Raw genomic sequence first — 13233 nt, 5'->3', positions numbered from 1 at the left:
TGGGCCTCCCTCAGGGAGCAAGGCAGCTGTGCTAAGGCACTGGGGTCAGCGTCGGGGAAGGAGTCCAGGGCACCACAGGTCACCACTGGGCTGAGCAGAGCTGGGGCTTCCCTGAGGAAGTGACAGCCAGGAAGCAGCCTGGAAGGAGAGGGAGGGAGTTGAGGCAGGAGAGCCGGAGCCTGGCGGGCAGCGTGGGCGGCAGAGCCGGGACGTTATCCCAAGAGCAGTGGTCTGAGTGCCTTTGAGATGACTGTGCCTTTAGACTCTCCGGGACTTAGGTGTCCTCCAGGAGTGAAGAGCGAAACTGGGCACTGGGCACTGTTCAGGACTCAGTCGGAGGTCAAGGCGCTTACAGAGGAAGTGGAGGAACGAGGCATCCTTACCTCTGGTTTACTCATCAGAGGGGAGACTGGGGAGAAGAGCGCGCGAGGGTGTTTCATTCTGTGACAGTGCTCTGTGATGTGCGTTGTCGTGAGTTTATTTGAGAGGCAGAGGGAGAGAGCCCGGCCCATTTGCTGGTTTGTTCCCCAGATGCCTGCAGCGGCCAGGACTCAGGAACCGAATTCAGATCTCACACAAGGGTGGAGGAAGCAGTGACTTCCACCGCCTCCCAGGGTCTGTGTTGGGAAACTGGAGTCAGGAGCTGAACCCAAGCACTGAGGGGTGGGTGTGGTGTCCTAACCACTAGGCTCGCCTCCCCTTCTCTCTGAGCCTGCAGGTAGCGCTCAGCCCGGTCCAGCCAGGCCAGGTGTGGGAAGAACGGGAGGTGAGTGTTGGCATGACTGAGTCACGGCAGACGATGAAGCTCCTCCTCCTGTCTCCTAGTTGCCTCGCTCTTTGAACGTTCCTTGCCCTTTCATTTGAGCTGTGACAGACGTGACCCGTCAGTATCTCAAGTCAGCATGGGGACTACACTTCCCACCGGTAGCCCTGTGGACACCTTGGCAGGCAGCTCAGTGGGAACCCCGAGGGCCATCTTCTGCAGCTTTCCCAGGCCATAGCAGAGAGCTGGATCGGAAGTGGAGCAGCCGGGACTAGAACCAGCACCCATATGGGATGCCGGCACTGCAGGGGGCGGCTTCATCCACTGCGCCACAGCGCTGGCCCCTGGCCTGAAGACTCGACATTTACTGGGTGTGGGACTCTGAGTGCACCGCTTGTTCTCTGGCACAGGGGGCTGTGGCCTGGGGTGGTGGGGCTCAGACAGGACGCTGCCTTGTTCAGGGTAAAGATACACACACATGGATACACACACACACACACACACGCGTGTGTGTGTGTGTACATGGCCCTCCCTGTCTGTGTGATCCCCACTTGTGGATTCATCCAACCTTGGATCAAAAATATTGGGGAAAAACAGTTGGGTCTCTGCTGAACACAGGCAGACTTTTCCTTTACCTTTACTGCACAATGAAACGTACAACTCTGTACAGGGTAGACATTGTTGGATATCGTAAGTAACAGAGACAGGTGAAGGCATCGTGCAGGCTGCATGTTGGTAGCATGCGTTTTACGTAAGGGATGCAGTGTCTGCAGAGTTTGGTGTCCGTGGTGGGGGCGGTCCTGGAACCAGCCCCCACAGGTACTGGGGTGTGTATGTGCATGAACGCGTGAGCACTGAGGGGGGGTGTGCGTGTGCACATGCGTGTATGGATACTATGCTAACTTTACAGTGGGTCAAGATTCTGTTTGACTATAATTAGCAAGAGACCTAATAGGAGCTTACGGATAGTTCTCTCTGGGTAGTTCATGGCTGGGGAAGCTACTCACCTGTGCCCTTTTTATTTATTTGTTTATTTATTTATTTTTAAGGATTTTTTTGTTAAGGCAGAGAGACAGAGGGACAGAGAGATCTTCTCTCTGCTGGCTCATTCCCAAGTGCTTGCATCTGGGGCTGCGCCAGGAGCCCATGGCTCCAGGAGGTGGCAGAGGCCCAACAACTTGAGCCATCACCTGCTGCCTCCCAGGGTGCACCTTAGCAGGAGCCTGGAATCAGTAATGGAGCCTGGAGTTGAACCCAGGGACTCTGATGCAGGGCGTGGGTACCCCAAGGGGGGGTCTTCAGTGCTGTACCGCATGTCCATTCCTGTTCCTCACTTTCTCTTCTCTGTCCTCAGAGTAAATACACTGACTAGTTCCTACGTGTGGTGGCTGTCCCGGGAACGGCACTTGTGTCAAAACATACGCACCATTAGCTGAGACTGTTTCTTGGCCATTGCAAGTGCTGTAAGTAAGAAAGAGCTGGAATGAGTATTGGTTAGGGAGCTGGCATTGTCACATAATGGCCTGAAATCTTTTTTTTTTTTTTTTTTTTTTTTTTTTTTTTTTTTTTTTTTTGGCTAAAATTCCTGTGGTCAGAGTAAGAGACCTGTTGCATGCGCGATGGGAGTTTGCGGTCTCCTAACGTCAGTCAGGGTTGCAAAGTGGGTGGGTGACTGCGTCTGTCCACCTGTCCCGTCTGCCGGCCTCTGGAAGCCGCCACGCTGAAATCTGTCGACCTCGTTCCCCAATACGAGAGCGATCTGGGGCTGCAAGACCTTGCTCTCTGTAGGACTCCCCCAGGGTTCCGGGGGACGCCGGCGCGCGTGACCACAGTGGCACCTGTTTGAACGCGGAGGCGTCGCTTGCAGAAAGCAGTGACCGCACGCTTCCTGCTGTGAAGCAGCCGCACGGCGGAGGTTAGCGCTGCCCTCCCAGCAGCTGTGTGCACGCAGCCTCCCCTTTGGAGTCCTCGGCAGTTTGTGTGACTCCTCTCTGCAGGAGGGGAACCACGGGAGGGGTGAGACTCGGCTTGCCTCCATAGTGCCCTTTGCAAAGGGCGACAGGATGCTGTGTCCTTTCTAACCGTTAAGTCGTGGTGATCACCAGCGTGGTGTGGGAGAGGAACTCCGGGCACCTTGAGGACATCAGGGAGCAAGGTACTCTGGAGCCCTGTGGTTGGAAGGCACTGCAAAGGCCAGGCTGAGAAGGGGCAGGGCGGGTGTGTGTGTGTGTGTGTGTGTGTGTGGGCGGGGAAGCCGCATGGTGGGGTTGCAGCTCTGCTCAGTGTGGGAGGGGCCTCCTGCGGCCTTGCTGAGCTCTGCAGGGGCCTCTGTGGCCTCCCGCCCGCTTCCCCGGGCCCAGAAGCCTCTCCTGCTGCGTGTGTCGGTGTCTTATTTATTTGCTCAGCCATTTTGCTGGTGTGTGTTGAGTTGGGGGCTAGGTGTGCATCTGTGAGTGAGGCAGACAGAGGTCTAGTTCTCACGATTGGTGTCTTGGCCAGCTGGCCCTGCTGGGTGCTGGGAAGCCCAAGGCCAGGGCCTCTCCTTGTCGGTGCCGAGATGCACACCGCGTCCTCACTCGGGAGCTACCTGCTCCTCCTCACCGTGCCTTCGCAGTCTGGGTGAGGAGAGGAGGCTTTTCCAGGCTGGGCCACCTGTCTGCTGCCGCCAGCGGCGCAAGCACACTCCTGTTCACACACGGGCACACAGCAGCCCCTGCCTGGGCTCTTCTTCCTCTCCTTGTGGGCCAGGTTTTAGGGGAGCCTGCTGTCCACAGAGGTTGCTGGCGGAGCAGCTGGGCCTGGTGAGGTGGTGGTCAGAGAGCAGATGAGAGGAAGGCTGCAGCAGTCCTGGTGGGAACGGGAGCCCAGCGGGGACGTGGGCGTCCATGTACAGCTGGTCAGCGACGGGCTCCTGGGTGGCGGCGAGCCTGAGAGGGGCCTGGGCTGTGCTGGAACCTGCAGCTGTGTGAACTCACTAAGTCCCCTCCAAGGTGCCGCTTAGGCATCGGAAAGTGTTTTAACAGAACAGAGACGGGCCAGGCGCCAGCAGCCCCCAGGCTCAGACCTCCCGTCCCCACTGACGCTGCAGGGTAGGGGACCCGATCACGAACGTCCACCCGTGCTCTCTCAGTCCTTGAGGACTAGCCGGTCCCAGCCGTGATTTCCCCCAGTCAGCGTGGGACATGCACGGGGGAGGGGCTAGCAGCTTGCTTTTCATAAATTCAGTTTCAAGAGGCTTTTCAAAACCCAAAACCCAGACAAAAATAGCTGTTCTGCAATGACAACAAAAACTTGTTAAGCTGGGAACTAAAAGGATACTTCAAAGAAGTTCATGGAAAAATGGAATTAAGAGCTCAGTTTATTTTATTTATTTATTTTTTAAAGATTTATTTATTCATTTGAAAGTCAGAGTTACAGAGAGAGAGAGGTCTTCCATCCACCGGTTCACTCCCCAATTGGCTGCAATGGATGGAGCTGTGCTGATCTGAAGCCAGGAACTAGGAGCCTCCTCCAGGTCTTTCTATGCGGGTGCAGGGGCCCAAGGACTAGGGCCATCTTCTGCTGCTTTCCCAGTCCACAGCAGAGAGCTGGATTGGAAGTGGAGCAGCTGGGACTCAAACCAGTGCCCATATGGGATGCTGGCACTGCAGGTGGCAGCTTTAGCCATTGTACCACAGTGCTGGCCCCTCAGTTATTTTAATGCAAAAATTTTTGAAATTTATGCAATAATTTTTTCATGAACTTTTTGAAGACCCTGCATGTACATGGATTTCAAATTTTGTAAAAGATTTATTTATTTATTTGAGAGGCAGAGATACAGAGAAGGAGGGACAGAGAGAGAACGAGATCTTCCACCTGCTGGATCACTCCCCAGATGGCTGCAACATGCGGAGCTGGGCTGTTCGGAGCTTCTCCTGGGTCTCCCATGTGGGTGCAGGGGCCCAAGCAGTTGGACCATCCTCCACTGCTTTCCCAGGCACATTAGCAGGAAGCTGGATTAGAAGAGGAGCAGCCAGGACTCAAACTGGTGCCCAGGTGGGATGCCAGTGCCACAGGCGGAGGCTCACCCACTATGCCACAGCGCCGGCCCCTCAAATACTTTTTGCACCAAACTGAACTTCTCAGGACCTTTCTGCAGTGCCCTCCTGTTTCTCGAGTCACAGTGTCACTTCTAAAGGCCGTTTCTCCTACGTGTCCTTCCCTGGTCTCCAGCCCCCCTGGCCTGTGAGCCCTTCTCGGAGGGTTCCCAGGATGGGCTGAGGGCTGCCACCAGCTCTGAGGTTTTGCTGGTGACAGTTTGGGACAGCCCCTCCCTGCCCCCAGCCCACACAGGAAGGCGAGGCTGCACTTGGCAGTCACCCCTTCTGGTGTGCACTTCCTGGCTTGGCTTAGAACTGTGGCTCTTTGCCCGCCAAGGGTCTGCAGAGCCCAGCCTGTGGGGTCTGTGCATCAGTTTACTGCCTGTGGAGCAAAGGCGTTGGAGCCACCTCTGTGCCCGTGAGCCCGTGGGCTGACGCACATGCTCGCAGTCAGTGCACGCCTGCCCCGTCGCAGGCCCGTGTCCTGCTCTGAGAGGCACAGTCCCCTCTTCCGGCCTGCACTGCAGGCGCTGGCCTCAGGCTCCCCACACGGGCTGGGCTGCATTAGTGGTGCTGCAGCTTCTTCCGTCTTGTTCACTGGAACCCCTTTTCCAAATGAAATCTTAAAGGGACCCCTTACATGGAGTGGACAGAGGCACTGGTGTGGTTGAAGCTTGGGGGCCCCCCTTTCTCCTCTCCCTCAGTGGCCTCCTCAACCCCCAAGGCCCACAGACAGCTTCTGTGGTGATCGGGGGCCTGGCATTTCCTGTTTGTTTTTAAATTTTTTTTTTTATATATTTTATCTCCTTGAAAGGCAGAATGACACAGAAACAGTAACAGAGAGAGAAACTGAGATCTTCCGTCCGCTGATTTATTCCCCAAATGCCTGTGATAGCCAGGGCTGAGCCAGGCTGAAGCCAGGAGCCTGGAACTCCATCCAGGGCTACCACGTGGGTGCAGGGGCCCCAAGACCTCGGGCCATCTTACACTGCCTTCCCGGGATGCGTTAGCAGGGAGCTGGATCGGAAGCAGAGCAGCCAGGACTGGAATGAGCGCTGTGCGGGATGTGGGCGTTGCAGACGGCGCTGTGACCCCCGGGCTCCGTGCCCACGTTCGGCTGCTTCTCCAGGGCAGTCTGCCGTGCTGGTTGTCGGCTCTCAGTGCTCGGTGCTTCGTACACGGCTCGATTTGAACCACACTGTGAACGTTGCAGCTTCCTGCCCCTCGGCTCAGGCTTGTGATCGTTTGCAAGCCCACGATCCTTCCGTCTCCCGCACGCCCTCTTGTAGTCAGAAGCTTTCTGTAAGCCGCGTGGGCTCCCGTGGCCAGAGCCAGGTCTGCCTGAGGGACACACAGTGGTCACTCCCTCATGCCTCCCGTGTACTTCCTCCGTGTGTTCTGGGAGCCTTTCCCGCACTGACCGAGGTCACGTGAGTCGCCTGCCCACAAAGCACAGGCGTCAGGAGGCGCCCCCGTTCCGGACATCGATTGGCTTCCGAGATCCTGGGCTGCCCGGGGCTCGGGGCTCTGCTCTCTTCCCGGGTGCTCAACAGCCCTGTGGGGGCACCAGCCCTCGGGGACTCCCACGGCGTGCCCGAGGGGTTAGACACTGACTCTCAGAGAGCGTGGTGGTTGGTGTTGCCAGAGTGGGGCTGCTTTGTAAAAAGCTGCAGATTGCACACCAAGTTCTCACAGAGGTTGCGTCCAGTATAAAGTACTCGTAATTGGAAACATTCTTGTCGAAACTTTTTTTTAAAGTCACTTTTTATTGTGGGGAATTTCATACTGTTACCTAACTCCACGCGGTAGGTGATTCCACAGAGATTCCAAGACTTGCTTTGTTGGCGCTCACACCCACTGTTTTTTTTTTTTTTTTGTGATTTTGAAACAAAGGCTGTTACTTGTAGCAGTATTAGGATGTACTTACTAAGTAACAAAATGTTGCTATTCGGAAGTAACTCCCAGCTGCTCTCTGTGCAGGGTCTTGTGAGTCTGCAGAGCTGCTGTGTGGTGTGCAGGCTCACTCCTCAGTGGCAGCGTTTGCCAGTGCAGAGCTGTGCCCCGCAGGAAGCTGGCGAATTCTGCTTTTGGCCTTTTCTACCTGACTGCTTGCCCTGGAAATTGTCCCATGCAGGGTAGTAGACTTTTTGCCACAGGCGTCCCCCACGTTTCCCCAGGGGAAATCCAGGCTCTTGTCACCCCTCCCCCCCCAAGCCAGGCTGCTGATCTCCGGAGGTTCGACACATGTCAGCCTTGCTGTGGGAAACACAGATCCGCTGTGGATGAGAATGGCTTCAGAAAACCAGGGCCATTTCTAGATTTTATTTTTTAGGGTTTTATTTATTTGAGAGGCAGTTACAGACAGGGAGAGGGAGAGACAGAGACAGAGGTCTTCCATCTGCTGATTCACTCCCCAAATAGCCACAACAGCCAGAGCTGGGCTGATCCGAAGCCAGGAGCCAGGAGCTTCCTCCGGGCCTGCCAAGCGGGTTCAGGGCCCAAGCGCTTGGGTCATCCTCCACTGCTTTCCCGGGCCACAGCAGAGAGCTGGATCGGAAGAGGAGCAGCCGGGACATGAAGGGGCACCCATATGGGATGCTGGTGCCGGAGGAGGAGGCTTAGCCTTCAATGCTACAGCACCAGCCCCCAGATTGGGTTTTTATACATTAAAAATGGTCATTGCTGGTGCTGTGGCATAGCAGGTAAAGCTGCTGCCTGCAGTGCCGGTATCCCATATCGGCGCTGGTTCAAGTCCCAGCTGCCCCACTTCCGATCCAGTTCTCCGCTCTGACCTGGGAAAACAGTAGAAGATGGCCCAAGTCCTTGGGCCCCTGCACCTGCCTGGGAGACCTGGAAGAAGCTTCTGGCTCCTGACTTCGGATCAGCACAGCTCCAGCTGTTGCGATCATTTGGGGAGTGAACCAGTGGATGGAAGACCTCTCTCTCTCTCTCTGCCTCTGCCTCTGCCTCCCTGTAACTCTGCCTTTCAAATAAATAAATGTATTTTTAAAACTTAAAGGTGGTACCATTATATATAATGTGTGTGTGTAGGTAGGTAGATGGGTGAGAGTCGGTGCTTGATGTGTTCCTGTGGACGCTCTGAGTGCCTGACACTTGTCTCTCTGTCTTTCAGATATGATTTACCCGAACCCAAATGCCTCTGCGGAAACAGCAAGAAATGTCCTGGCCGTGGAGACCGCGCCGGGGGAGCTGGTGGGAGAACAAGCCGCCAACCAACCAGCCCCGGGGCACCCCAACACCATTAACTTCTACTCCCTGAAGCAGTGGGGCAGCGAGCTCAAGTGAGTCGTAGTTCTTGCTTTGTGAGGGTAAAAGGTCGCCTTGCTCTGTTTGCAGCCTGCTTTCTCAGAGATCCTCAGTTTCTGGCTCATGGGGCCTGTTCTGTACCTGGCACTGTACCAGACACGTGCACACTAGAGGCTCACTTGCTCCACTCTGCAAGGTAGGCCGCGTGCGTGACACTGTACAGATCAGAGGTGCACTGAGCCAGAGCGTGGGAGGCCCCATGGTTCCCAGCTGCAGAGCTGGGCTGCCTGCCATGCGGCCCTAGCCCCCACTGGAGCCCCAGGGCTGGCCCGGGTCCTGGGCTCCAGGTGTCGTTCTCTGCTTGTGCCTGAGCCAGTGAGAGTGGAGGTGGGGTTGTTTTGTTTTGCTGCGCTTTTAAATAAAAACTTTATTAAGTTAGAATTCGCCTATTTAAAATGCACAGCTCAGTGGGTTTTAGCATATCCACAGGGTCACACAGCCATCACCGCAGTCAGTTCTAGAACGTTTTTCCTCATCACCCTAGATAGTCCGCACCCAGGGACACCCCTCCCCGATTCCTCCCAGCCTCCCCATCTCACCGCCCTGGCCCTAGGCAACCGCTTACCTTCCGTGTCTCAGAGTTGGTTGACACTGGACAGTGCATGTAATAGGCACTGAGACGTAGCATGTGTTCAGGCGTTGGAGCAAGTATGAGTACCTCTCTGCCTTCACGGCCAGGCGGGGTCCCTCGTGTGGATCGGACACACTTTGGTTGTCCACTCGTCTGCTCACGGCTGTGTGGGCCGTGTCTACCTTTCGGCCGTCAGGAGCAGTGCTACTGCTCACACTCGTGTGCCAGTTCGGCTGGGTCTGTGTGTGTCTTGCTATGGGATGGAGGTGCCGCTGCCTGGTCGATCCTGGTGGGTGTGCAAGGTCATCTCGTGGTGGTTGTTTGCACTTCCCTGATGACTCATGGTGTTGGGAGCCTTCTCACGTGCGTGGCAGCCGGTTCTGTGACTGTCTGGTTTCTTGGCTCAGACTGAATTGCATTGCCTTTTCGTTGTTGGGATTGGGGTTCTCTGAGCCGAGGGGTTGTTAACTCTGGGATAATCTCTGCGGGGGCCACAGACCCTCACGCCACAGAGGAAGGTTGCTGGGAAGGCTGTGGTGGCACTGCCTGTGGGGAGTGGTCGGTCCGCCCTAGGCCACGGTCTCTGGGTGGGGCGAGGGGAGGGGCTGGCCTTGCAAGCTTCCCTCCCAGAAAGTGGCCTCTTCCGCGTGTTTTTCTCCCTGAGGACGTGGGTTTCTGTGGACTGAGTGGGCTGTGGCGGGGCCCCCAGGCCTCAGAAGACCAGCACTGGCGAGGGGGCTCGCATGGTGGTCCCTGTGTGCCTGTCCGTCGCTGGCGGCAGCCGTAATGGGACCAGCTTGGGAGCAGCACCACCCTCAACATCTGAGCCTCAGAGGTGCGAGTGCAGTGCATTCCCCAGGCAGCTGTGTCTCTTCTCTCAGCCCCTGAGCCACTGGGCTCTGGCCAGGCTCTGCCTTCCTCAGCCTGGAGCCGCCGTGTGCCCGTCCGCTGGACCACCCTCCCCGTCTGCTGGAGTCCCAGCAGTATCCTGGCGCTCAGGGAAGGAGGAGGTGGTAGGTGAGGGGGCCGTGCCCTTCATCTCCCCATTGGGCTTCTCAGTGAAGCAAATGGCTGGAACGCTCGGGGTCGCGCAGCAGGTGCACGGCAGAGGTGGTCGTCTGAGTGTGGCGGCGCACCTTCCGCCTGTCGGGGAAGCGTTGGTTTGCAGGCGTGTGCACCTGTAGCCTCGCCTACCCTCCGAGTGCAGCTCCGTGGCTCTGGCTGCCTCCGTGTCCCTGAGCTCCTGGTGAGGACCCTCCTCCTGGCAGAGCGCGCGCAGGGGGCACTTCTGTGTGTCACGGCCCATGCTAGGAGTTAGCTTCTGCCCGCCGCACCGTGGCTGTGTAGCACAGTGGGTAGAAGCCAGACTGGCCCTGGGCTCCGTCCCCGGCCGTGCCACCTCGTAGCTGGTGACTTGCCGCTCTGGGCCTCAGGTTCTCTTCTGCCCAGCGGAGCTCTCCTGGTCGCATGTGCATGTCCTCCTGAGACTAAAGCGGTGGTGCTGAGTGACAGGTGGACGCCGCTGAGGGCGGGGCCTGCTTGGTTGGGGCGGGGGCAGAGCTCATGACTGGGGCCTCAGGACCCCTTTCCCTAGAGACCGGGTGCCCACCACTGGCCTGTGGCCCCGAGGGCCTGATGGATTTTCTTGTTTCTCTTAGTTCTTTTTTTTTTTTTTTTTTTTTTTTTTTTTGACAGGCAGAGTGGACAATGAGAGAGGGAGACAGAGAGAAAGGTCTTCCTTTGTCGTTGGTTCACCCTCCAATGGCCGCTGCGGCCGGCGCACCACGCTGATCCGATGGCAGGAGCCAGGTGTTTCCTCCTGGTCTCCCATGGGGTGCAGGGCCCAAGCACTTGGGCCATCCTCCACTGCACTCCCTGGCCACAGCAGAGAGCTGGCCTGTAAGAGGGGCACCCGGGACAGAATCCGGCGCCCCGACCAGGACTAGAACCCGGTGTGCTGGCGCCGCAAGGCGGAGGATTAGCCTAGTGAGCTGCGGCGCCGGCCTCTTAGTTCTTTCACTGACAGCTTCATGAGGGCCTAAGTGAGGTGTAAGGCAGTGACCACTGTGCTATCAATGAGTGGCCCCAAAGTTGCATGTTTTTAAAACATGGATTCAAAATGGCCCCAGCATTGGTGCACAGCCAGCACTTAAATGAGGCGAATGCTGTCTGTGTTTCCGTCTTGGCTCCCAGTGCGCTTGACGCTGCCGTCAGCAGCTCCCTTGAGGAGCCCGCGTTCTCGGTCCCCCGTAGAGCCCCAGTCCCCACCCCGCCACAGCTGAGCCGCACGCCCGCCAGGAGGCAGCTGGGTGGTTCCCAGCCAGTGATAGCGCTGTGCTTCTTGTGATGATGTCATTGAGTGTTCAGCAGGTGCCCTGTCAGCTGTAAGTAATACTCCAGAATACGCAGTCAGCCTATACAATATAAAAAGGAATTATTCCTATTATGCAAAATAGACTGAGGTGCCCGTAAGCTGGAGGCCAAGCTGCCGGCCGTGGCTTTGGAGGTCCAGTGGGGTCTGCACTGGCCAGGGCCCTGCTCTCGTCTGTGGCTCCTCCTCTGTAGCCCCAGGGAAGCCTCTGCCCCGCTGTGCTTTGCCTTCAGTGCCCGGCATTGGCTGTCATCTCTGTCCACGGGGCATTCAGAAAGTTCATGGAAATACGTATTTTGAAAAACTATGGATTTCAACTTTTTTTGCACCAAAATAAACTTAACCTTTTAATTCAATTTTTCCATGAACTTTTTGTGGATTTTTTTAAGGCTTTACATACTTATTTTTTTATTTATTTGGAAAGAGCAGTAGAGGAAATCCTCCACGCCCTGATTCACTCCCCAGATGCCCACAGCCCAGGCCAAATCCAGAAGCCAGCGACGCCATTGGGGTCTCGCACGTGGGTGGCAGGGGCTCAGGTACTTGGGTCATCATCTGGTGCTTCCCACAGTGTGCATTAGCAGGGAGCTGGGTCAGAGCAGAGGCGGGACTGAAACCCAGGTGCTCGGATCGGGGATGTCGGTGTCCCAGTGCCGACTTAACTCACTGCACCGTGGCCCCGCCTCTCCATGACTGTGTGAGTTGCCCTTGGTTTCTTTATATTCTTGTCTGTGGCCCGCCTGCCTCGTGGCAGCTCCACGGCGGCTGGGACCCTGCTGCCTCGCCCCTGAATCTCACAGGGTGGCTGGTGCCTGGTGCCTGGTGCCGGGGGGTGTGAGAGCCTGCCTGAGGAGGGGGCTGGTCCCCTGCCTGGGGCAGGAACTGCCCAGTTCCTGCAGCACCTGCTGCTTGGTGCTTGTGGGTCCCTGCCCTGCACATACAGGGGTGCCCACCTGCTCTGTCCCCTGCCAGGGCTGCCTCCTAGTGCAGCTCTGTCACTTTTGGACTGGGAACTGATGGCAAATAATACATGTGTTCACGCGGAGTTGTGTACCCTGGGTGTACATAAAACTACAAGAAAAATTTCACTAACACAAAAAAGCCTGTGTGTTGTTTTGTCCTCTGATGCGTTAAAAAATGTTCCTCTTAACCCTCAGCATTTGTTTTGTGACTTCTTAATTAAAAATAAATTTCTTGAGGGGGCTGGTGTTGTGGCATGAGCAGGTTAAGCCACCACCTGCAAAGCTGCCGTCCCACATGGGTGCTGGTTCACGCCCTGGCCGCCCTGCTCCCTGCCGATGTGCTTGGGAAGGAAGCAGAGGTGGGCGAACGCCTGGGCCCTTGTCGCCCAGATGAAGCCCCTGTCTTCAGCCTGGCTGGGCCAGACCATGTGGCTGTCTGGAGAGTGATCCAGTGGGTGGAAGATTCTCTCTCCCTCTCTCCCTCTCTCCCTCTCCTTCTCTGTGACTCTGCCTTTCAAATAAATTTTTAAAAAATCATTTGAGGCCGGTGCCGCGGCTCACCAGGCTAATCCTCCGCCTAGCGGCGCCGGCACACCGGGTTCTAGTCCCGGTCGGGGCGTCGGATTCTGTCCCGGTTGCCCCTCTTCCAGGCCAGCTCTCTGCTGTGGCCAGGGAGTGCAGTGGAGGATGGCCCAAGTGCTTGGGCCCTGCACCCCATGGGAGACCAGGAAAAGCACCTGGCTCCTGGCTCCTGCCATCGGATCAGCGTGGTGCGCTGGCCGCGGCGGCCATTGGAGGGTGAACCAACGGCAAAAGGAAGACCTTTCTCTCTCTCTCTCTCTCTCTCTCTCTCTGTCCACTCTGCCTGTCAAAAAAATAAAAAAAAAAATCATTTGAGTGGCAGAGGGAGAGCAGAGAGAGAGCGCATACTGGCTGGCTCCCACCCCCCAGTCGACTTCCTAAATGCCTACAATGGCTAGAGTTGGGCCAGATCTGAGTTGGGAGATGGAACTCAGGCCTTGGCTCCCATGTGGCTGTCAGGGACTCAGTTACCTGAGCCATCGCCTGCTGCCTCCCAGAGTCTGCGTTGGCAGTAAGCTGGAATGCAGCCCAGGTACGTGGGGCGTGGGGACGTGGGTATTTTACCTGCTGGACGGAGG

At 56.7% G+C, this 13233-nt stretch overlaps 1 protein-coding gene across 4 annotated transcripts in view; it reads left to right on the top strand.

The window, feature by feature from the left end:
* The window catches only part of TBC1D2B (TBC1 domain family member 2B), a 64686-nt gene that overhangs the window by 23870 nt on the left and 27583 nt on the right, over window positions 1–13233 (top strand). For 3 of the 4 annotated variants that reach the window (XM_051834568.2, XM_051834569.2, XM_051834571.2), the window contains one exon: window positions 7976–8144. In XM_051834568.2, the coding sequence (XP_051690528.1) occupies window positions 7976–8144 (169 nt within the window). Of the gene's footprint in view, window positions 1–718; window positions 767–7975; window positions 8145–13233 lie in introns of all 4 variants that reach the window. The other variant, XM_051834570.2, reaches the window with a different exon arrangement.

Source organism: Oryctolagus cuniculus, chromosome 12, assembly GCF_964237555.1.
Source record: "Oryctolagus cuniculus chromosome 12, mOryCun1.1, whole genome shotgun sequence".
NCBI classification, from domain to species: domain Eukaryota; kingdom Metazoa; phylum Chordata; class Mammalia; order Lagomorpha; family Leporidae; genus Oryctolagus; species Oryctolagus cuniculus.
The sequence above is the reverse complement of the archived record's forward strand: the minus strand, read 5'-3'. Positions and strand labels throughout refer to the sequence as shown.